Here is a 22,930-nt window from a genome sequence, read left to right on the forward strand (position 1 = left end):
AATTAGCTTTATTGGCATGAATGTATAGCAACAATATTGCCAAAGCTATATATAAAGTAGCCTTCATGAGGACAATTAATTTCATACATTTCATTAGATAAGAAAATAGAACAGCAAAAGTTGTTTGTGTGTGTTAATACAAAAACAAACCAAAAAAAATTAAAAATTAAAATAAACTAAGTAAATGACACTGTAACGTGCGTTATTATAAAAATATAAAAAAATGTACATAAAATTAATAGATAAAACCGTGTGCGTGTGTGTGTGTGTGTGTGTGTGTCTCCCTCTCTCACACCCTACCTGCAGTAGAGTTGTGGGCGTTCCTTGGGTTGGCGCCAGGACACACCTGACCAGCAACCGCCAATTCCCAGCCATTGGGAGAGAAGAAACTTTTCCCCGACGGATTGTTGAGTTATCTGATTCTGCCGGATCTTGTCACGTAGGCCTACCAGCCAACCTGTTGTTAGAACCTCTCGGTAGGCTAATGCTCTCCTCAGTCTCTCTCTGCCACAAACTAGCTCGGAAACCCAGAAACTCAGCTACACAATGGACCTTACTTGCCTGCTTGCCATCCTCTCCTCACCGTACTTTTTATTTGTTGTTTTAATAAATGTTTACAACTCACTCCTTTGTCCGATCTGCTTTTGGGTTACCAGAAACCTGACACTGACAAGCTTCTATGTGAATATCAAATAAAGGCTATCTGATTGAATGACTTGTTACTATGGAGATCTGTGAGAATACAATAGGCTGCGCCTAAAAGGAAAATCACGCTTTTTTGTGGGGAGCAAAAGATAACGGATAAACTGATAGGCCTATCTAATGATCAATTTAAGTAGGACTATGTTGCGGAAAAGAAAAAAACAATTAGCCTATAATTGAACATGGTCAACCCTCATTGATGTTCTGTGCGGTTCTTTCTTTTTTCTAAAATCAAGTGGGCTACAGAAAATTAAAACTGGATCACGTTTGTATGTTCCACCTTGTTCAAAAAGTGTCAGACAGGATCGTGAAACGCACTTGCACATCCACAACAAAAGGGGAAAGCGGATGGGAGGAGGTCTGTGACAAGCTCCAGCGGGGGGAGATTTCAGTGCAGGTGTCCTTGGGTTTCTTTTTTTTTTCCCTTTCCCCCTGACACCTCGGAGACAAGACTCGACCGTAAGTAAGACTAAGACTGTTGAGGAGGAATCAGAGATGATAAAATAATAAATGTTTGATCTGCCATGAAATCCGAAAAGAGCAGCAAAGGGAAGATATGCTCGTCTGGATGAGAGACCCCCGCTGGGTGAAGACACGCAGCGTATGTTAGCTGAGCCGTGAAAGCTTGCTGCCATTGACTGGCGCTGAGGCTGAAATGGGAGCGAAACGGTGAAAACCGAGCGCAAGGGAGTGAGCATCCTTCAAGCAAAACATCGCATCACTGATCATTTGAAGGTATTATACATCTTCTACAGATTAGCAATCCGTGATATTTGCCACGGTCTGGACATTGTCAGTTGATGCTGACGGCTTGAACGGTGGCATTTATTGTCTCCAGAACAATTAAATTTTTCTTCTGCAGATGTGGGCTGCAAGACGAATAAGGCCTAGTCGGTGGGTGAAACGTTAAGGGATTAATCACTGATCACGATGAACAGCGATTCAGTGTTAATAATCTGCAGCATTAGCCTACAAGCTACTCAAGGATGGGTCTCCTGGACTATTTTCACATGTAATGGATGATATGCCATGTTAAATGAGATGAATATGGGAATTATGTGAGATGCATGTTATTGCACCTGAAATCCACTGATAAAGGAGGACCAGCTACTGCATCTTATTGTTGTGAAAACCTGAAAAGTGCAAACAAACCCTGAGCTGGTTTTGTCTCCTGTCATTCTGCACAAGCTCAGAATGGGACTAACGTGACTCTGCTGGATGTGAGGCCACACATGCACTCACTGGCCCCGCTGTCAGACGCACAATGCCAAGCTCTCAGGTTCCCGGTATGGGCATGAATTTCACTGATGTTCCCTGGGAGCCCGGTTTGACCGGCTCTGGACAAGACCTAGTCTGGTCCTCCACTGCTAACAGCGTTGTGAAGATGGCGCTCATATCTCTTATTGTGTGTGTGTCCTTATTTGGGAATGTGGTGGTTCTGCTGGTGTTCCAGAGGAAGCCTCAGCTCCTTCACGTGGCCAACCGCTTCGTCCTCAATCTCCTCTTGGCAGACCTGCTCCAGACCATATTAGTCATGCCCTTTGCCATTGCAGCCACCGTGCCAGGTGTGTGGCCACTAGATGCCCGACTGTGCCAGGCTCTGGTGGTGCTCATGCACCTTTTTGCATTTGCTGGAGTCAACACCATCATAGTTGTCTCTGTGGATCGCTACCTGGCCATCATTCACCCTCTGTCCTATCCCACCCGCATGACCCCTCACCTGGGCACCAACCTGATCATCTGCACCTGGGTGCTCAGTTTCCTGCAGAGCACGCCTCCACTATATGGCTGGGGGGCCATTGACTTTGACCGCCACCACAGCGTGTGCTCAGTGGTGTGGTCATCTAGCCTGTCGTACTCAGCTGTGGTGTCCACCTTCTCCTTCTGGCTGCCTGTGCTCATCATGCTCGGATGTTATTGGATGGTATTTAGAGCAGCTCGGAGGCAAAACGCACTTGTGCACCCCATACAGACACAATCCTACTCCCAACCATGCCCACAGGACTTCCAGGGACCTAGCAGTCCACAGCGGCAGCCTCAGCCCCGGCCCCAGCCCCAGCATGCCAGTTCACCTGATGGCCCCTATTCAGCCAGGGGGTACCCTGTTCGAGTGAGGCACAGACGCTTCCACTACCACTGCAAAGCAGCTCGTGTTGTTTTTGTGATAATGGCTTCATATATCCTCAGCATGGGGCCTTACAGCATACTAAATACTATATCTACGAGTGCCAGAGCAGCTGTACCTCCCTGGCTGTCCTCCCTTGCCCTTGTGCTCTTCTTTTTGCAGTGCTGCCTCCACCCGTACATTTACGGTTACATGCACCGTAGTGTAAGGAAGGAATTCCTAGCTTTGCTGTGCGGGCTGTTCTGCAAACAGGGCCGTCCCAGCCAGAGCTCTGCCGTGGAGAGCTGCTTCACAACTACAGAGGGACGACTCGGTGCCCACTCTCACGTACCCAGTCTGACTGCTCGAGTCTTCCCTCTGCGGACTTGGGAGGAGTGCACAACATCCTCCTCTCCCACTTGTGAGAGGAAGTTAAGGGACAGCCGTAAAGAGACCACCTCTACCAGCGTCAGCTCTGAGAGGGAGCTCACAGTCCACAGCAAACAAAGCACATAAACTGCCTTGAGGACTCATCAGACAGACCATATTTTCTCTTACTTAAAGAGCTTGTCATACAGTGTGTTCAAACATAAGTTAATACACCTACTTGACAACAGGGTTATTCATTCTGAAGTTGCTGGCATTAGGAATAGTGGTATTACCTAATTGATCACCAACACAATGACCTTTACTATTTTAGTATTTAGTATTTTTTAAGCTTGATTAAATTATTGACTTGAGATTTCAAGTTAGGTTAGGTTCAGTGTTGCATTATGAATGTATAATAGAGCCAACTGTTCTAAATAATGAGTATTACATTATTTTAACTTCATCAAATTATGAGAAACAAATAATCTTTTTGAGGTGTGTCAGATAAGTCATAATGTGTGTAGCTGTAATTATGTGTTGTCTCTACAAAACATTGTTTGAAATGTATGCAATTATTGTACCAGTAACTGTTAAATACCAGAAACCATATATTAATTAATGTTTTTGCCCACAGGTCTAATATAAATTCCACTGGGTTTTTTTTTAAACTAGACTAGTCTGACTCATGTTGAGATAGAATTCTTATGTTGGATCAAAGTTGTTGCTCTAATTATGGGGCATAAATGTCTTTGATAAGGTATTGATCTGCAGTATCTGCACAATTACTCTATCTCCTTTAAACTGTTTGTGTGTTGTATTCTCTGTGATCCTGTCTAAGGGGAACAGGATGTACTGTTGTTGTGTAAGTGCAAGCAAGCCTCGCCTGCAACTAATGAACTCAGGGTCTGCTTGCGGAAACATTTGTAGTGCCCAACCCTGTTCTTGAATCTTGCTGAGCAAGTTAATATATGTGTGTTTACGTCTGTTCTTAGTCTCAAAGCACCTTTTGTGTAAATGAGTAGTATAGCGATTTATTGTGCTTTCCGGTTACAGAACACACACGAGTTGGTGACTCTCTCCGATGGGATGACCGTGGCCTCTTTGTTTCCTTAAACTTTAGTTTAACCAAGGTGGACATTTTACATCTCACTGTGTGCCACTGTACATTTGGTATTTGCTGCCTTTGTAATGTCAGCCTTTCTTTGAGGAAGCACCGTATTTTTGTTGAAAAACTACAGTGCACAGAGAGCAAAAAACATAACTCAAGTGGACTTCTCCCGTTATTTAACGTAGGCCGCATGCCGTAGGATCTTATATAACAGATTTCTTATAGTCCACTGAATACATGTAGATTTGTAAAGATACCTCCTGATACAGTATTTGTAATAGAAAACCCTGTCTGTTAAAGACCACAGCAAGGATGAGTACTTATGTAAGTGTTATATGCTTGCCGTGACTCATATCAGAGAAAGGCAATCGATTGAGTTAATTGGGTAGATGATGCGTCTTGCCAAAGGATGTGCATCACAACATTATGTGCATTATTTGAAAAGTGGCTCTAGTTGACACATGGTCAAGTTTTTGTAACCCTTCGGGAAAGAGTAAACATAATTGAGCAGAATCAGCCAGGGTGCTCCCAGTGTTATAGTTATTAGACTGTGATAGTTTTATGGGAAACAATTCACAAGGTATCAGACCTAACTGGACTGGCGTGGATTTCAGCCTTGGTTTATACAAAAGGTCACTGCATAAATCCGTACCACAGTATTAATGACAATCAAACTTGTATAATATGTTTTAGTGTGTTGCTCTGGATAGGACAAAGGGGTACAGTATGTTATGAAATTTAAATAAGAGAAAATAATGTTTTTAAGTGCTTTAACACTACATATTTTTGCGGTTACTATTGTGCTTTTGTATTATTTCTGGTTTTGTTATCCAACATCAAAATTTGTGGGTTGTTTAATAAAAGTAAATTAACTGTAATATGTGTAAAATGTTAAATTCAATTCCACAGGTTTTTCACATCAAATACTTGCATAAGACTAAGGTGGGCATGACTGTGCCAAAGTTTTTCCCTGCCTCCATCAACCAATGCCTGGCTTTAGATATAATGAGCAGGATCTTTTGAAAAACTACAAACTTAAAGGAAATTTGTGTAGTCAGGTCTGACTGAGGCACAGGTGAAGGAAATTCCACAAATCAAAGTGAGGCTGCTCAGCCAGAAATGGGATTAGATTTTAACAAAAGCCAAAGGTTCTTAATTTGAAGTTGGTTTTTTTTGCATTTTTGGTTAAGTTCTATGATTTTAGTCAGTACACAAAAGAAATGTACATTGTGATGAAGAAGCTGAAAAAGTTTATAAGGTGCCAATTCTTGTCCCTTTCCTTATATTACTAGGTGTCCTTCCCACACAGAAGGCCATTATACACAATACAAAACTGACAGAGGAAGAATAAAATGTGGCTACAAATAGCGCACTACACTGCATTTGTCCACACTGAATCATTATCACTGTCGGAGAATTCTTGCAATAACTCTATACTCATCCTTAGAACTCGGTCTCTTGTAAGCTTTCTCATTTTGCTTTGTATTTTTGTTTCAGCCAAGAAAAACTGACTAGGAGCTGAAGACTGCATCCTATTAGCATCATGTCCACATACAAAAAGTTTTTAAAAATGTGGTAAGCATGTGCAAAAAGTTTTTTTTTTTTTTAAATTGCATTTATTTGCTAAAGTGTTATCACCTTGGGTGATGACTTCACACTGCTCGAAGCAAAAGGCAGCAGTGTTTCATTAAGTTAAAGTTCAGCAAACCACTTATTCAAATCTAAAAGGGTGCATATGTACTTAATCAGTAAATTCATAGACAGCATTATGATAACTTGTGTGGCCAAACAAATCAGGCATGTCACTGTGAGATTGTCCTTCATGTGAAACATTCTGTAGCATGTTCTAGATACAGATGTGCTTCTTAACCAAGTGTACCCTTTGTTTCTATGCAAACTTAAATGTAGCCATCAGATACAAAACAGTGGACATGTATCATAGCAATGTCAGTGTTTTATATCATTTCTGAACAATACAGGCTGATATTTTTACCTTAAAAAAAGAAAAAAAAAACTCCTACAGAAGGATCCGTATTGGCGAAAGTCTTTAAGTAGCATTCTCTCGGTCACTCTCTCTGTACAGTATGTACACGCATTTTTTCCCCTCATCAGTACAGGTAATGAAAAAACAAAACATTTAACCATATGGGTATAGAAAAACAAAATACAGAAATTTTTACTTTAAGAAAATTAAAATTAAAAACAGTTCGGTTTTCTTGTTAAACTCAAAGCAAACTGCTCACTACAACAGCTATATCATTGGAACCTACACTGATTTGCAAGGACCCACTCAAAATATTACCAGTCAACAGTAAACACAAAATTATATATATATATATTTTTTTTAAAGAAAACAGCAACATAGGTTTAAAGCACAAAAGAGGACGGGCTCTGCTCTTCGGGTCTTGTCTATAATAAGTGATGGTTTCAGTTCAGGTCCATTAGACCACTTTATCCCGTAGCCAGCACTGAGGAGGTCAGTACTGCAGCAGCAAGGAGTCAGTCCACCTTGACCACACTGTAGATCTTATTTACAAACCAGAAGCAGGCGAAGAAGCCAATAGTTCCTGAGGGGGAAAAAAACTTAGGTTAGAGAATTCTTTGATAAATGTTATAACATACAAAAAGATTAAAATTAATAAAAAGGCCACAAGGTCTTAAAATTCATGTACTTCAGGAGCCTAGAGACACACATACACACACACAAAGTGTGAAATTGTACAGCCAGCTTGTTGTTGCAGGAAAACCAAATTCCACTCCCTAAAAGCTTGAAAAGTAACTTTTGACAGGGCTGGGACTGCAATTTCCACAAAAACACCAGCAGCAGCACTTCATTTTGTCAGAGAGAATATTCTCCCCCAATGCTGAGAAGCCAGATGGGTCAAAATCCTGGATCAATTCATGTGGGTATAAAAGTCCTATCTGACTGCTCAATTGGGGGCCACACAGCCCAATCCCGAATTAAGTTGGGATCAAAGTTGGGATGAGGTGAATGAGACAGACAAGAAAATAAAAACTTAAATGGGGAATGAGAGAGATTAGGATTATTTAGATCAAAACTGGAAGCAAGGAGGGAAACTGATCATCTTTTCCTAGAATCCTTGGATTATTTCTTGGTGATAATCTTTTGACATCTCGTCCCCTTGGTACTTACAGCTCTGTCTTAAGATAGTGTCAAGCAGTGCTGTAGTGACAAGCAGGGCTACAGGCTAACTTTTATCTGGCCTAACGACAGTGCAGTATAACACCAGGGGGAAAAAGTCATCATCTGACATAATTGTGAGCAGTATATTTCTGGTTGACATAAAGACTAAGCTGTTATCTAGTCCTGTATATTATCCTCTTCATCATCGTCTCATATGAGTGGGTGTGCAATAGAGCTGGACAGGGCTGGAGAGCGCTGTTGTCATGCAACATGTGTCCAATTTTGTCCCTTAACATGCACGCCAAAGTGGCAGTGTACTGTTCATCCTAGCTTGCAAAACTGTAGTCACACAGCTGCATATGAAGTGCAAATGCAGAGAAATTGTCTTAACAACAATGGCAATGAATCCTGCATATTCAACATTGACTTACTATCATCCATGGCAACGAGTGAATGTAGCGCCTGTATCTTTTGATCTACAGAAAAATAGAACCAAAAAAAAAAAAAAAAAAGGAACTCCCTGATAAAACTAGGCTCTGGCCTTTCAAACTGAAAACCACAGACAGAAATATGACCCAAATAAGTCTGCAAAACTAGACCTGACCAAGAGGGACTTTGAACATTCTCGTTTCATTTCCCACGGTCTCCCTGATTTTCATAAAACTTTAAACAAACCCTTGCATTTAATATGCTCTTTACTGCATTTGGCACAGTGCTCCTATATTGCCAGTAAAGAAATAAAAAAAGGCCAAGGCTTGGCTTTAACTAAATGAAAAAATGTACAATAGTGTTGACTGCTTCCTGGTGTCTTATTTCATAGGAACAGGATGGAAGTCCTGAATCTTCACAATACAGTTAAACTGACATTGGGTGGCACTTTACAAACTGAGCAAAGCAAACAATGCCATTCACACCCACAAGGTTCACACTCCTTTCTGCCTGACATATGGTGAGCTACTGGAGCTTTTCCCAAAATTGTTATACAAATGATAATTTGTGATTTTTATACAAAAAAAGCAACTCATCACAATCTCATTGCAATGTGTCAACACAAGCAGGAAATTGTTGTGGCTCACACATCCTTAACTAAAAGTCTCACCTGTGAAGAGGAAGAAGATGAGGACCATAATCATAGTGTAGCCAAAGTAGAGGATGGTGCTGGCAGCTCCAATTATTTGCAGCTTCGAGAAGAAGTAATGCACAGCGTAGATAAACAGATAGACAGCTGTGAAGCCGCTGGTCAGGAAGGAACGCCACCACCAGTGGTAGTCCTGGACACACATTACAAAAGATGACATGATATGATCCAGTAATGAGGATATGTCAAGTTAAATCTGGAGCAGATGGAAAATGCAAACACAAAAAAGCCATATTCACAATTACCGTATAAAAAAATATTAGCACATGTAGTTAGGGCTGTCCATGAGCATGATCTAGAGCATGATCTATTTATTTTCAAGTTTAAGTAATTAATTTTTTAGACTCAAGTTTGATAAATGCTACAAAATTCTCTGATGATTTAGGTACCTCTGCGCATAGGTGGAAGTAGCAGAGCAGAATTGTGGCCTCAGAGCAGGTGATGAGTAGAATAATGAAAACAAGAAACAGGAATCCAAACATATAGTACATCTGATGAGACCTGGAAAATAAAAAGGAAACATGTGATAAAGAAACAAACTCCTCTTTGCTGTGCAAAGAGTGCAAATTGTTCAAAACAGGATCTGCAGACAAATCTGGACAGACAGCATTCCTGTGTCCTTACCAAATGCTGTTGAGGATGAAGAAAAGCTGGATGAAGATGCAGCCAAAGGGCAGGATGCCACCCATTACTATACCGGGAATAGGTTTTGTAAAGAAAGATTGCTCAGGAATTTGACGGGGGATTTGGTTTGTTCGCACTGGTTGCTCAATTGCCTGAACAGGAGCAGAAAAAGAGAAGATATGATTACAAACTCTCAAACACACACACACACACACACACACTTACTTAATCTACAATCAATAATTTCAAGATAGACAAATTAATAAACTAGGAGGCCTAACTCACAGCCTTCTTGAATCCAAAGTAGGCACCAATAAAGGTGAGGGGAACAGAGATCCCAAACCACAGAGCCAAAATGGCCACCAGAGTGCCAAACGGGATTGCTGCTGAGGAACCCTCCACCCAAAGGATCAGGTTCATCAGGAAGAAGTCTGCAAACACAATACTAGAGACGAGAGGTGGACAGAAGACAATGACATCGAGAAAGATAATACATGTGAGATGGATACAGGGTGCAAGACAAAATAAGGGCATATCAGGTGCAACATGTCACTCCAGCACTCCAGGGCAGAAATGTACAAAAGTGAGACAAATGAACAAATGCAGTAAAGTTAACTTACCCTGGGCACAAGAGTGCTGTCAGCAAGACGTTTGTCTTCCACTTTTCACCTCCAAAAGCTGAGAATAGAAATAGAGATCGATGAGGATATTATGATCTGTTGACTCATGTAAGACTTTAATGAAACAATTCTAAAAGGTTTTCATTGGACTCTTACTTTTGTAAAGGCGTGCAGAGACATAGCCAGCAGGCGTGCCCAGCAGAACCCAGAGGACCACAGCACATGTCATGAGAGCCCCCCTGTTGGCTGGTGACAGGAAACCCAGACACGCCAGGACTACAGTGGACAAACAGTCATCAGTGCACTCATTCAGACATATCAGCATCATTGCAGTATCAGGCACAGCAACAATGTGTAGCCCTCTGTCCGCTGTCTGTCTCTCCAACAGGCGGGGAAACAGCACACACAACAGCAATACTGCTGTCATCTATGGTGCATGGTATCTCACCACAGCAGGTAATATTGTAAAAAAAAAAAAAACATTAAGGAACAGCTTTGATTTTAATTGTTCTACTGCCTTGCTGGCTGTAGGGATATCCGTTACCAAGTTACATTTTGTTCCACATAATGTCTTACATTTTAATTAAGTTTTCACATGTACTCTATATGTTTAATATACTAAACTGAGTGATATGAAGTGCAACCACAAGGCAGCCGTGTCAGTGTAATACTGACTGCAACAATTTATATGTTACTGTAACAATTGCTTGTGCACAGAAAATCTAACTCAGTCAATCCTTGGAGTATTTTATGCGGTGAACACAAAGAAAAAATTAAAATAATGATAGAAGTTAATAAGAATGAAACTCTAATATATAACACTTTGCAGCCTAATGTAAAATAGTTCTTACAGAGTGTGATGAAGGTCATGATAAAGATCTGGGTGCCCTGTCCAAGGAACACAGAAAGCAGCATCCCTTTCCTGGGGGGACGGAAAACGTCTCCGTGCACCTGCTTCCACCCGGACTCCTCCTGTGCATCCTCCTAGGAGGGCAGGTAGATGGCAATACAGTCACAATCAAGGAAGTACTTAACATTTGCAATTGATAAAAGTTAAAGGTTAACCAACCACCAAGCAGTGAATATTACCTCACAATCTGACACCTGCTAGCAAAGCAAAATAAGGTGAAGACTAAGAAACAATTGGTTTACCAAAAGTTGTAAAATTTGGTGTGGAAAAACTCAGTCAAATCTTAATTATGAACCCCTTACTTGAAACACCCACACCATGTTTTATGCTCTCAATCTAATGTTTGCCGCAATCACACCCCCAAACACTTGATTAAATATCTACAAAGGTTTTGTTCCAAACAGCTTTTAATACGCTTACATAGGGTAGAGAGGATTTATCCTTGGTCGATGGAAGCTTTATCAAATCTGCCTGTGAAATGTAACAAAAGATTTATATTCCTGGGTAGTGTGCACAAAGTGTGCTGGGTGGTATGACAACTAATTAAAGCATTAGCCATTAAAGATAACCAGTAGACAATCAAGAAACATTTACAAACACATACACTGAGTGACCTTTTAAACACCAATAACATAACCTCTAAGATGTATGGTCATCTAGCTAAAAACAAGGCTACCCTTCAAAGTTCTGTGAAAAGGTTTTCAACAAAATGGCACCAGCTACTTTGAATAGTTAATTTGCATAAAGCAACATGGTTCCCTGCAATACACAAATAAGACAATAATACCCTTAGGAGTATAAACTGTTTTTGGTTTATTTCTAACAACAGCATCTTCACTTGTATACTAGTGCATCTTATGCACACCTGGATCAGGCCCAACTGAAAGAGAGCTCAACAATGCCTTTACCTGGTCAACCTGGTTGTATCTGGCAATGTCCTTGTGCAGGGTTCTCAGCATGATCATGGCAACCATGCCAGACAGGAAGAGGACAATGACCAAGGAGTTCATGATGCTGGACAAACACACACACACACACACACACACACACACACACACACGACAAACCATAACATCAGCTAACAAGCATCAAGTAACAATCAGGGGGTTGTAAGGACAGAATGTCTCTGTGCAGTGCACAATGTGAAAAATATCTTCATACCTAAACCACTGGATGTTTGTGTGAGGCATGGAGACAAGTATGTAGTCCCACCTAGAGGCCCACTTGATAGAATTGTTTTCCTGTAAAAGGAAGTGAAATTATTATTATTTTTTAAATTTCATTTTCTCTTAGGTACAAATAAATTATAATACACATATTTGTTAAATAATACAACAGATCATACAGTCTGGCAGCCTACCTCAAATGTAACCGAGTAGGTGTAAACTATTGACACATCATTATCAAACTCCCCAGGGACCTCCATTGGGCTGCCTCCTTCACAATTTGGGTTTTTCTCATCTGCATTTTTGATACTGTTGTGCACAAAACACAGAAAATCCTTCATGTCAGATTATTAATGTTATGGCAGATAATCGTTTCCTCTTACATTTCATATATATATATATATATATATATATATATATATATATATATATATATATATATATATATATATATATATATACACACACACACACACCTTTTCTTAGTATTATACTCTTTATTAGTCTGTTAACATATGCAGGGTTTAGGTCAGAGCTGTGAGTGTTTTTCCTCTCTTGCTGTTCCTCTTCTCTCCTTGAATGTTCATTCAAGGCCGGGAGAATATCTCTGTTCCCCAAAACATAGAAACCTAGACTGTGTAAATGATTATGCATCCCTTTGCTCGGGGCCGGATGCCCGAAGCTGCCCTAGGCAGCAGGTCTCTGGACCAGCGGTATATGTGTTAGCCTATGGTACTTCTCGGTTTATTCTCTTTTATTAATAAATTCTTAAAAGACAAGGGGTTGTTGTAACTCAATTATTTGCTCAATATCTCACAAGCATTATACAATTTCCACAACAATTAATTAATCTGGGTTAGTTTTGGATGGTGATTTGTCATTCAGTTGCAACATATTGAGATAAATTAGACCCAAATCAAAATACGGTGGCACCATATCTATCTACTACCAACCATAATTACCTCTTTGGCTCCAGCGTGGCAGCGACCAGCCGAGCACCTCGCCATCCCTCTAATGCTCCACTGTGGTAAGTGATCCTGATGTCCACATGGTTGAAGACGTAAAATGTGTTCTTCTTGTTGAACTCAGCCTGAGAAAAAAAAACACACTCTTATTCAATATCTGGTACTCAGGGTAAGATTTTTAAACAAATATCTGTATTTTCAATCATTTTATTAATTCAAAGAATTTGAACAACCAACTTCACCATTATCCTACTTAAGAGTATGTCAATTTGATATTTTTGGTTTCATCAATGACTTTGTGTCAATAAGTACATGAAATACTGTTACATAATCTATCCATAAGTATCATCACATACTGATTGAGACTTTAAGTGACAGTTAATTGTAAATTTAACACTACTTTGGAATTATTATTAAAACTAGCCAAAAATTATTACGCTTAGTTATTATTATTAGATATGAAAATGCTAAATTACACCCTTGACAAATTCACAGATCCTGGGTAACTCAATATATCAGAATGATGATGACCAGATGACCAATTAGGTAAAACTTAATATTTTAAGTAGAGTACACATTCAAAGACAAAAATAATAACTCACATTGATAACGCAAGCATCTTTAGCTCTGCCATCTGAGGTAACGAGGCAGCCAATGGGAAAGCCCGGGTTGCAGTACTTCTGACCATCTTCCACATCATAGCACCAAGTCACCGGCATGTTGTCAATGATCCTGAAATAATAAATTGGTTTACATTGTCAAGCTTCTTGATAAATAAAGTTTGTGTGCTTATGTCTGCTGGCTGACAATTTCACCACTGCTGTTGTCCAACTTTCAAACAAAACCTCCACACTACAAATGACTCACAAGTAAAGACTTACAGTACAGTAGAGCTGTAGATTTTGACATTTCTAAAAAAAAATTTACTCAAACCGATGAATACATTATCAATATAGTTGCCGATTAATCTAATAGTTGACAAATAATAGATTAATTGTTGCAGCTCTACAGTACAGCAGGCCTATGTCTTTTACTAACCAGTGGTGCTGGTAGTTCAGCTGCATTCCCATCTTAAGAAAATCCAGTTTGGTTGCATCCGCCTGGATGCCTTTCTTGTAGGTCTTTGTGCACACCCATTTGCATTTAACATCTTGTTTGAAGATGAACTGTAAAAAGCAGATGAGAGTTCTGTTACATCACAAGAATTCATTAAACAAATGGAATCTATATGGAGTCTATAATATGCAACACCATAAATGCCATATGGTTAACACCCACCTTGTATGGTGAAGACTCAATTCGTTCACCAAACAGCACCTGTCCAAGATTCTCTGAAGGCCTCTTTTCCATGTCATCTTTGCAAAAGTCAAACCTTTAATACATTTACAGATGGTTAAACGCAATGACAAGATGGTATTGAGCTTAGAAACATATCCAGACAAATGGCATGAAGTAGAAGCTAAATGCTACTTACACATCATACTCATAAGGCAGGACTGACTCCACTGAGTCCAAGCGATTGACAAACAACTGAATCTGTGTCTGTAAAGAAGCAAAACAAACCAGCATCCTTGAGTCTAAATTTGTTTAATAAAAAAAAAAAGCTCATTCTAGGGGTTACAGTTAAAACGTTGTGGTAGATATTATATTTGATCGGTCTCCCAAAAGGGTAAATGATTTGCTAGATCCCAACGTCTTGGTCAACCCAAACTTGCCTGCTCTCTGCCAGGTAACGTTAACGTTAGCAAAGCAATCAATGTTAATGGTGTCTGTTATCTGTCATAATTCATTAACGTTATTTGAATTAATGTGCTAAAAGTATAATGCTACGCAGGTGAACTTATTTAAGGAGAATTTATACATTTCCTTGGCAATGACAGTGTCCATAAAAACAATTAGCAATGCATCAGAAGACCAGTGCTCAGGTTCCAAGTAAGTTAATATCGGGGCCTAAGAAAAGGGCTGGCTAGCTAGCAAGATGAAGGAAGATAATACATTGAAATTAATGTGCCAATTCCAACTTCAACAGAACGTCCACTACATTAAATAAGAATTGTGAGTTATATGAATTCACTATACCTGGCAATCTTCAGCACCCTTTCCGTCTTCACAAAAACTCACTGGGGCTAAACCCGGAAGATAAAACGCCGAGCACGAACAGAAATACAAGACTAGCAAATTAAACAGCACAAAACCAAAGTGTATCCGCCTCTTCATTTTATCGAGGACACGGTTCTTTGAAGATTTTGTATACTTATGTCAAAGGAGCGCCTTTCTTCTTCTAAGGGAAGGGAATGTTTGCTAGCTGTGCACTGTTAGCTGCGTCTTTCTGCTCGGGACCCAGAGGCTGAATTGTGCTGTCGAGTAGAACCAGCATCCGTAACGTCGAAAGCGGAAGCCACCGGAAGTCAAATGAGTTTACCTTCGAAATAAATACATATAATAAACAATCTGCTTAGTATGAACGATTATTTACATTTATTGCTGAACTGGGCATACCCATCTTATTTTGATATGATCAATTTGTATAAATGTGATTATAAACAATTACATTTTCAAATTGAGCCACACGTACATCGCATATCGTTTTACATTGAAAGGACTAAATCGGATGTCATATTTTCTGACCGGCTGGACACCGTGGAAGTGTTGCACTGACGTTGCTTACCGATTCCTCCATAAACATCCTGGTTTTTAGAGAAGCTTTACAATGCACAGAAGTTATAAAAATGCTTAATGAAATGTTACATATGTTGTACAAAATATAGATACGAGAAAGCGAGGGAAAATAGTGGGGGAAACAACATTCGGATACTGGCAAATTTTCGATATTATTGTAAAAGACCCCTTAGTACGTCGTGTAACTTAACGTTAGCCTAAAGAATTACGACATGATATGTGGTTTCGATCCGATACCATGTAATACAGGGCCTTGATCACTCTAGAACTGCTCATAATATTACAGATATTATACTTACTATCGTCGATTATCCTTGTCAGGTTCGAGGTAGGTTGTTTGAGTGCACACAACACCACAACAGCAGTGAAACTGTTGAAACCAGTACCTGCATAACCTGTCTCAGGGGACGAAGCATTTGTAGTCAGGGCCCCGAGGCTCTGGAATAGCCTGCCCGAGGAAATCAGGGCGACTGAGTCAGTGAACTCTTTTAAGTCACTTATTAAAACATACTTTTATAGGACAGCCTTTCCCAATTATTTTATTCTGTTTATGTTTTACTTTATTATATATATTTAGATTTAACATGTATTTTAGTCTCTTAAGTGTTTTCTTGCTTTTATCGTGTATTTGTGTTTTATTGCCTTTGCACTTGTTAAAGCACTTTGTAACTTGTTTTTGAAATTAGCTCTATAAATTAAGATTATTATTATTATTTTTATATTACAACCCCTGTTTGTGTTACTTTTTGGACAACATGGTTACCTGCCATAAGCTAATATCGGCCTGGCTGATTTAGCTTTTGAAGTGAAGTACAGGATCATTTTGAATTTGTTCATGCTACTGTCCTATTCTGTAAGGCAGGGGTTTTCAAAGTCTGAGTCTGTGGGCCTCCCCATACACAAAAGTTTGGAAAAAGGCTCCTGCTCACACCCCCTCAGTTTAGGCTACTTGCTTAAGTTTAACTCTATTCCAGGCCTATGGGATCATGATTATGTTATTTGATCCCATAGACACTCACCAGTTGAGCCAAGATAGCTTAACATTGCTGTTTTGATAACTTCAGCCTACATCAAATACATAAAATAGGTGTGTCCTAAGTTATATATTAGTTCTGACTCTGGGAAAGTGGGAAAGACAGTAAACTTCCCCAAAACTACCATTATGTTACTCTATTTTAGCCTATATACCTTTACCCGAATGACGCACATTTAGGTTATTATATGTGATCTCCTTTTGACAACCAATGTCATATTTTTTTCATTCAGTTATCATCCCCTGAAACTGCCTGGTATGGAGCCTTCCACTTTGAAATCCTCTGCTGTAAATGGGTGGATAGAAAAACAGGTAACCTGATTCGCGGTTTCGAACTGTAGGCGGCAGCGTTACGCATTGGGTCGTCTGGTCTGCAAACAAGAGAAGAAGACGGAAGGGAGTAGAAGAACCGTTGTATCCTGTACAAAGCAGCGGCATAACGTTAGTGCCATACTGTCTGGCAGCATCTAGGTGCGTGTTTGTGAACTTAATATAACAATAGTAGTATTGTTGTTTTTTTTAATGTTTTTAAAGTAGCGCGTTGGCGTTTGTAAAGCTCGAGTCCCCAGTTAGTAAACGCAGACTTGCTAGCTAGCGTTAGCCAAGTAACTAGCACCAACCGCTGGCACGTTTATCGCCATTTTGCGCATTCAACAGCCGTAGACTTTTGCCTGCAGCAAGGTAATCAGACATGTTTGGATACTGAGGCCAATACAACGTTATATGCTTGCTTGTGTTTTCAAATGCTCAAAATTTCAAATGACACTACGACCCTTCATTTGTTGCAGGTGGTGGATTCTGCAGCATGGCAGAGGCAGACCGACCAGGGAAGCTCTTCATCGGTGGGCTGAACACCGAGACCACCGAGAAGGCCCTGGAGCAGTACTTCAGCAAATACGGCAGGATTGTCGAAGGTGAGAATGTAGGCACGGTTGGTTATTTAATTCTCAGAGCGTACCATTGTTAACTCTGGATAAAGTATTTAACATTAATTAGGAAATGCTGTTTCAGGTATTTTCTTAAAATCTACCCAGTTTTTGCAAATAACTACCTTTTTAATAGTGTGTGTGTGTGTGTGTGTGTGTCCTAACCACTTCGCTCTTGTAAAAGCATCAAATGTCTAACGTTACCTATTAAGTTTTTTGGAAGCCGGCAATTACATTTAGACTCATGTTCACTTAAGGCTCATTTTTGGAGTTGGTAGTTATAAATCAGTGAATTTATTTTTGATAGGAAATGTTTAAAAATTGGATAAATGCATCGATGTCAAATAAACCTGTAGTTTAACAATCTGTTGTCATTTCATATTATTTCAGCAGACTGCAGTGCACAATTATGGACCAGCTCCGGTCCCCTTTCTCTCTTCACTTAACATTAAGCTTTTTCGGGGCAACCCTTATTGCAAAATACCTTGTTTACCACTCTATGTAGTTTCATTTGGTAGCAGGAAATAAGAAACCATTGCAGTTTCAGTTAGTAAAATGTGGCTAGTAAAAGAGCACGCTTTTGTCCAGCTTAAACTGTTGAAAAATTGTTGTACTTTTTGTCAGACAATAGTGTAATCACAAAGCACAAGCTCACTCACTGTCCTTATTTCAGTTCTTTTGATGAAGGACCGTGAAACAAACAAATCAAGAGGCTTCGCTTTTGTTACTTTTGAAAGTCCTGCTGATGCAAAGGATGCAGCACGTGAGATGAATGGAAAGGCAAGTACTGTCTTTAATCAGCCGTAACCTTTAAAACAAACAAACCAAAAAAAATAATGAAATCTGGTTGTAACTGTAACTCTTCTACCACAGTCTCTTGATGGCAAGCCTATCAAAGTTGAGCAAGCTACAAAGCCTCAGTTTGAGAGTGCTGGCAGGCGGGGACCTCCACCCATGCACTCCCGCAGTCGGGGTCCACCCAGAGGCCCCCGTGGTTCCAGGGGAGGTCCTGGTGGTATGAGGGGCCCACCATCCAGAGGCAAATGAGTTATTTATTTAGTTGTTTTAGTTTGTCAAATAATAGAATGTGGTCAATTGTAATACATTCTCATTGCATGTAATTTGTTATGGTTATACACATTTTGACCGCAGTGTGTTTTTAATATTTGTAATTCTTGTCTGTCAAGACTACTATGATAATTCAGGGAATGCAGAACCCTTCTTCAAAGGAATGTCCTCCAGAGGCCCCCCTCCATTGAAGAGAGGACCTCCAGTTCGCAATGGAGGTCCTCCTTCCAAGAGGTCTGCCCCATCTGGTCCAATGAGCAGACGTAAGTGTGAGGGAATTTTGTTACTACTTATCACTTACCATCTAGTTCTCCAGCAAGTACCCTGCTGGGCTGCGTGTATCTCAGGGTTATTTGGTGATTAATGAGCAGGTTTGTCATTAATTGGTGTGTTCCAGCCCCCATGTCAAGGGACAGGGATCCCTATGGTCCACCTCCTCCTCGCAGAGACTCCATGATGTCCAGGAGGGATGATTATCCATCACCAAGAGATGAGCATTACAACTCAAAGGATAGGTAGGACACACATACAAGTTTTTGCCAACTTGGGGGGGGGGGGGTATAAGAAATATTTGAATCCAGATTGAGATGTTATCCAAATTCTTCTCTTGCTGCTCAAGTCTGAGCTGTCCTACATCTGAGAAGATAAAACTCCACAAATGTTTAAGTCTAGTGCAATATAAAACTTCACTGTATATATCTTTGGGGGGGAAAAAAATCTTAATACATGAACTAAAATTTTATATATTTATACTGTTTCACAGCTACTCCAGCCGGGATTATAATTCCAGAGATTCGAGGGACTACGGACCTCCTCCTAGAGATTATTCGTACAGGGAATACTCCAATTCCAGTTCCCGAGATGACTATAGCTCAGTGTCAAGAGGATACAGGTATGAGTATAGGTTTTAAAAAGTTTAAAGTCACTTGGTCGTAAACTAATAATTGTTTGCATTATGTAGTGACCGTGATGGTTATGGGGGAGGCCGGGAACCCAGAAGCTATATGGACCGTCCAAGTGGTGGCTCCTACAGAGATTCATATGATGGTTACGGTAAGATATGACTCCATGAGTGTATGACAACAGGTCACAAAGAAGAGCTGCACAAATAACCACCCAAATCACAGCTCAGACTACTGCAATATCCAGTCACAAGATGCTGCAGTCTTTCCCCTCCCCAGAGGAAACCGCATTTCAAGCAGCCTCTTTTTAAACATTTTTTCTCTCCCTTTGCTGCATCTCTGACCTGCAGTCCAAGTTGCGTATTTTCATGCTATTGGAAATTATATAACCATTGGCATCTCAACTGAAAAACAAAATTATATTCAAAAGCTGTGTCGACGCATCAGTCCATATAACCGCTGCAGTCAGCAAAACAATCAGTGTTTTGTGGCAATATCAAGCAGAAATAACAATATTTATTGTGCCCCAGAGAGTTTGCAATCATAAGGAACCCCAAAAAGTCCTTGGAAACATCCGTTGACCACTCAATATGTGTTGCAAAGCACTCCCTCAAGGAGTAACGTTCAAAAAACCATCAAGACAACTCTGAAAACCTCGTCCTTTCCTGCAGTTCTAACACTTGGAGCTCTAAAAGGAAAAATGGCTACTCAAATCAATGGCATGCTGAAAAGGGTAACACTGCCCATTTATTCCCTGTGCTTGGATATGTTCCTGCCCATGCCAACTAATATCCATGTTAAATGTAAGATCGATAACATGATGGGACATTTAAACATGTCGTCCATTAACTTTATTTGTCACAGAATGAATTCTATTGGCAAAAAAATGAGCACATGACAGTGCAAGAAAATGTGTCAATTGAACCTTGCCAATTACCTGACCCATTGACCCTGCAGGTAACTCTCGCAGCGCCCCACCTTCACGGGGCCCCCCACCATCCTATGGTGGGAGCAGTGGAAGCAGTCGTTATGATGACTATGGCAGCAGTTCCCGGGATGGCTATGGCAGTCGTGACAGTTACCCCAGCAGTCGGAGTGACCCATATCCACCTAGCCGTGGTGAGCGATTGGGCAGGCAGGAGAGGGGCCCAGCTCCCCCTGTTGAGAGAGGCTACCCTCCTCGTGATTCATACAGCAGCTCAAGTCGTGGAGGGCCACGCGGTGGCCGCGGTGGCAACCGACCCGATAGAGGAATGGCTCGCAGCAGATACTGAACTGGACTTGGAGATCACATTAAAGCATACGTTCTCGGTGCACAGTTAACAGTTGTTTTGGAAATCTGACCACAAAGACAAACCAGCCATGTCTAACTCTGTGGAATATGAAGCTTAGCTTTCAACTGTACCTTGACTTTCCCAGTTTTTTTAATGTGTAAAAGTTATTTGTTTATTTTATTTTTTTTTTAGTATTTCCCTTGCTCATGTAACAGTACAGTTACCAAGTGAGTGTTAGTTTTTGTAAATTCAGTGCTGTTGGAATCTGCAATACCGTAAAAGTCTGGCTACTCTAATAAAGCTTTTAGTTGTACCTTGACCACTGCTCATCGATTTTCAAGACCAGACCAGAGCCAGTAACATGAATGTTGATTAACAACATGATCTCCTTTTTACAAAGTTTTCTGTAAAGCTTGGATGAGTCTCTGCTCATGCTTTATAAATAGTCGAGTGACTTCATTCTTAACACCAATGTGCCATCAAGTGGACGCTACTGTTTTCAAGGGTTAGGCAAATGTTACTGTCAAAATGTTCCAATGTAGTTTCCTTGGAAATGGATCATCACCCTAGAGCCATTTGATGGCATGCAACGAAAAACCAAGGCAACAACAACCAAATGCAACTCGACTGGTAGTCAACAGCTGGTAAGCAAAGCAAACCTCTTTGTTTCTCATCTGTAAATGAGTTTCTCATTGTCCTGTATTGCAATCTCCCCTCAAAGGGAGATACTCAAGACAACTTTTGCCTCAAAAGAAAAGAGGACAAAAGAAAAGGGGGAGGTCAACTGAATGTGCCCTTTTCATTGTAGTCCGTTTTCATCAGCTAAAATTGTCAAAAGTGCAGCAACATCCCAAGAAGTTTTCGTCAACAGCCATTTTGCCAACTGAGCCCTCAAAACGATGACCCCTTTTTGCCTAACCAATCGTCCAAACCTCAGTAAAATGATTGGCAACAGTGCATTTTTAAATCCTATAGTAAAGATTTCTAGATATTTGTAAACTTTTTTTTTTTTCTTGGTATAACTTGAAAGCACTTTTTTAAATTTAAGAGCCATTTTCTCAATATGAAAACATTTTCGACAAGCATGCCAATTCAAACAATGGAGACCCCTGGAAGAACACCATCGTCATAACTGCCAAACTGGACACAATCACTGAAGCAAATTCGCAGTCGGACCAAGGACTACAAAACCATTTTCAGTTTTTTTTTGTTTGGTTTTTTTATGAATACATGATTAAGAGAAGGGCAACATGTTAATATTACATTCTCATTGCAGGATGAACACCGCTCCAAGGCTACTGCCCTTGCAACTTACCTGAATTGTGTCCTCAAGTTGTTGGACCAATGAAACCATAGTGCAGCCACGGTGCACCAGTGCAGGTATGTCCACCAGACTAATTGTAATAATGAAAGGAAAGTGGAGGAACATTATAAGTTATAAGCACAGCAAAATGGTGAAAGTACACTATTTGAAATGCAAATGACCACCAAGGTTGTGGTATAATGGAATTGTATTGCTGTAAAATTAAACTGTTATGTAATCAGTTTTTAATGTTAACTTTGTTTCAGATGCTGGTGCAAGCTTCTGTTGAAAGTGCTGGTTGAATCGTTTCAAGTGGAAATGCGTGTTGAAAGTGGGAAGAACACAGGCCGAGGATTTGCTCAAATTAAAATTTGGTGGGGTTTTTCAATAAAGACTTTAAAAGTGATTTGTTCATTACGTTTTTTGTGGTCTTTTCTCTGAATAATGCATTTGGCACAAATCCTCCCAGAAGTAATTACTTTAAGTGTGTGTATATCTATCTATCTATCTATCTATTGAGATAATAAATACTTTTTTTTTTTTTTTTTAATTTCTCCCACCACTGGGATTCTGAAGCTTTTCTAATGGTGAAAAATAAGCATTTAACATGACTAATTTCTACCTTTAGTGAATTTAAAGATCTGTCAAACATGATTTCTTTCTACCTGCAAATATCACAATTCAGTCAATGTAAATTATGGGTTGTGATAGCAGAAGTGATAACAGCTGTATGACTATTGGTATTTGTTTCTGTCAGAAATCGTTGACTCATTTTGCATCGTTATCTTTTAAACTATACTGTGCTCATTAATCACCAAATGACCCTACCAATGTGAGCAGAATACATGTCAGACCTACTGCTCACACATCCTGAGTGATTCCTATACTAAAAAG

At 40.0% G+C, this 22,930-nt stretch overlaps 3 protein-coding genes across 6 annotated transcripts; 2 read left to right on the forward strand and 1 right to left on the reverse strand.

Annotated features, from left to right (window-relative positions):
* The first annotated feature begins 1,062 nt into the window (after positions 1-1,062).
* Positions 1,063-5,615, forward strand: gpr101 (G protein-coupled receptor 101). Its single transcript, XM_038698715.1, has one exon. It carries the CDS (start codon positions 1,967-1,969, stop codon positions 3,320-3,322), a length of 1,356 nt encoding a protein of 451 aa, XP_038554643.1. The 5' UTR covers positions 1,063-1,966; the 3' UTR covers positions 3,323-5,615.
* Positions 5,616-6,219: 604 nt separating this feature from the next.
* Positions 6,220-15,216, reverse strand: LOC119888235 (transmembrane 9 superfamily member 2). Of its 2 annotated transcripts, XM_038698713.1 has the most exons (18): positions 14,931-15,216; positions 14,326-14,393; positions 14,130-14,223; positions 13,890-14,017; positions 13,454-13,583; positions 12,849-12,976; positions 12,081-12,195; positions 11,882-11,961; positions 11,629-11,734; positions 11,141-11,191; positions 10,662-10,794; positions 9,967-10,086; positions 9,811-9,868; positions 9,476-9,635; positions 9,191-9,342; positions 8,956-9,067; positions 8,528-8,699; positions 6,220-6,850 (listed from the first exon to the last, which is right to left on the reverse strand). In XM_038698713.1, exons 1-18 carry the CDS (start codon positions 15,066-15,068, stop codon positions 6,783-6,785), a joined length of 2,013 nt encoding a protein of 670 aa, XP_038554641.1. In that variant the 5' UTR covers positions 15,069-15,216; the 3' UTR covers positions 6,220-6,782. The 2 variants fall into 2 exon arrangements, with proteins under 2 accessions (XP_038554641.1, XP_038554642.1); XM_038698714.1 differs by lacking the exon at positions 11,141-11,191.
* Positions 15,217-16,798: 1,582 nt separating this feature from the next.
* On the forward strand, positions 16,799-22,442 carry rbmx (RNA binding motif protein X-linked). Of its 3 annotated transcripts, none has more exons than XM_038698716.1 (11): positions 16,799-17,244; positions 17,352-17,477; positions 18,163-18,269; positions 18,363-18,528; positions 18,677-18,826; positions 18,955-19,072; positions 19,321-19,449; positions 19,519-19,610; positions 20,417-21,377; positions 22,010-22,113; positions 22,303-22,442. In XM_038698716.1, exons 2-9 carry the CDS (start codon positions 17,369-17,371, stop codon positions 20,731-20,733), a joined length of 1,188 nt encoding a protein of 395 aa, XP_038554644.1. In that variant the 5' UTR covers positions 16,799-17,244; positions 17,352-17,368; the 3' UTR covers positions 20,734-21,377; positions 22,010-22,113; positions 22,303-22,442. The 3 variants fall into 3 exon arrangements, with proteins under 3 accessions (XP_038554644.1, XP_038554645.1, XP_038554646.1); XM_038698717.1 differs by having other exon boundaries at positions 16,854-17,034; XM_038698718.1 differs by having other exon boundaries at positions 16,866-17,244; positions 18,677-18,820.
* The last annotated feature ends 488 nt before the right edge of the window (positions 22,443-22,930 follow it).

Source organism: Micropterus salmoides, unplaced genomic scaffold, assembly GCF_014851395.1.
Source record: "Micropterus salmoides isolate LMB-PRFRI ecotype aquatic unplaced genomic scaffold, ASM1485139v1 Ms_hic_scaffold_5, whole genome shotgun sequence".
Classification (NCBI taxonomy): domain Eukaryota; kingdom Metazoa; phylum Chordata; class Actinopteri; order Centrarchiformes; family Centrarchidae; genus Micropterus; species Micropterus salmoides.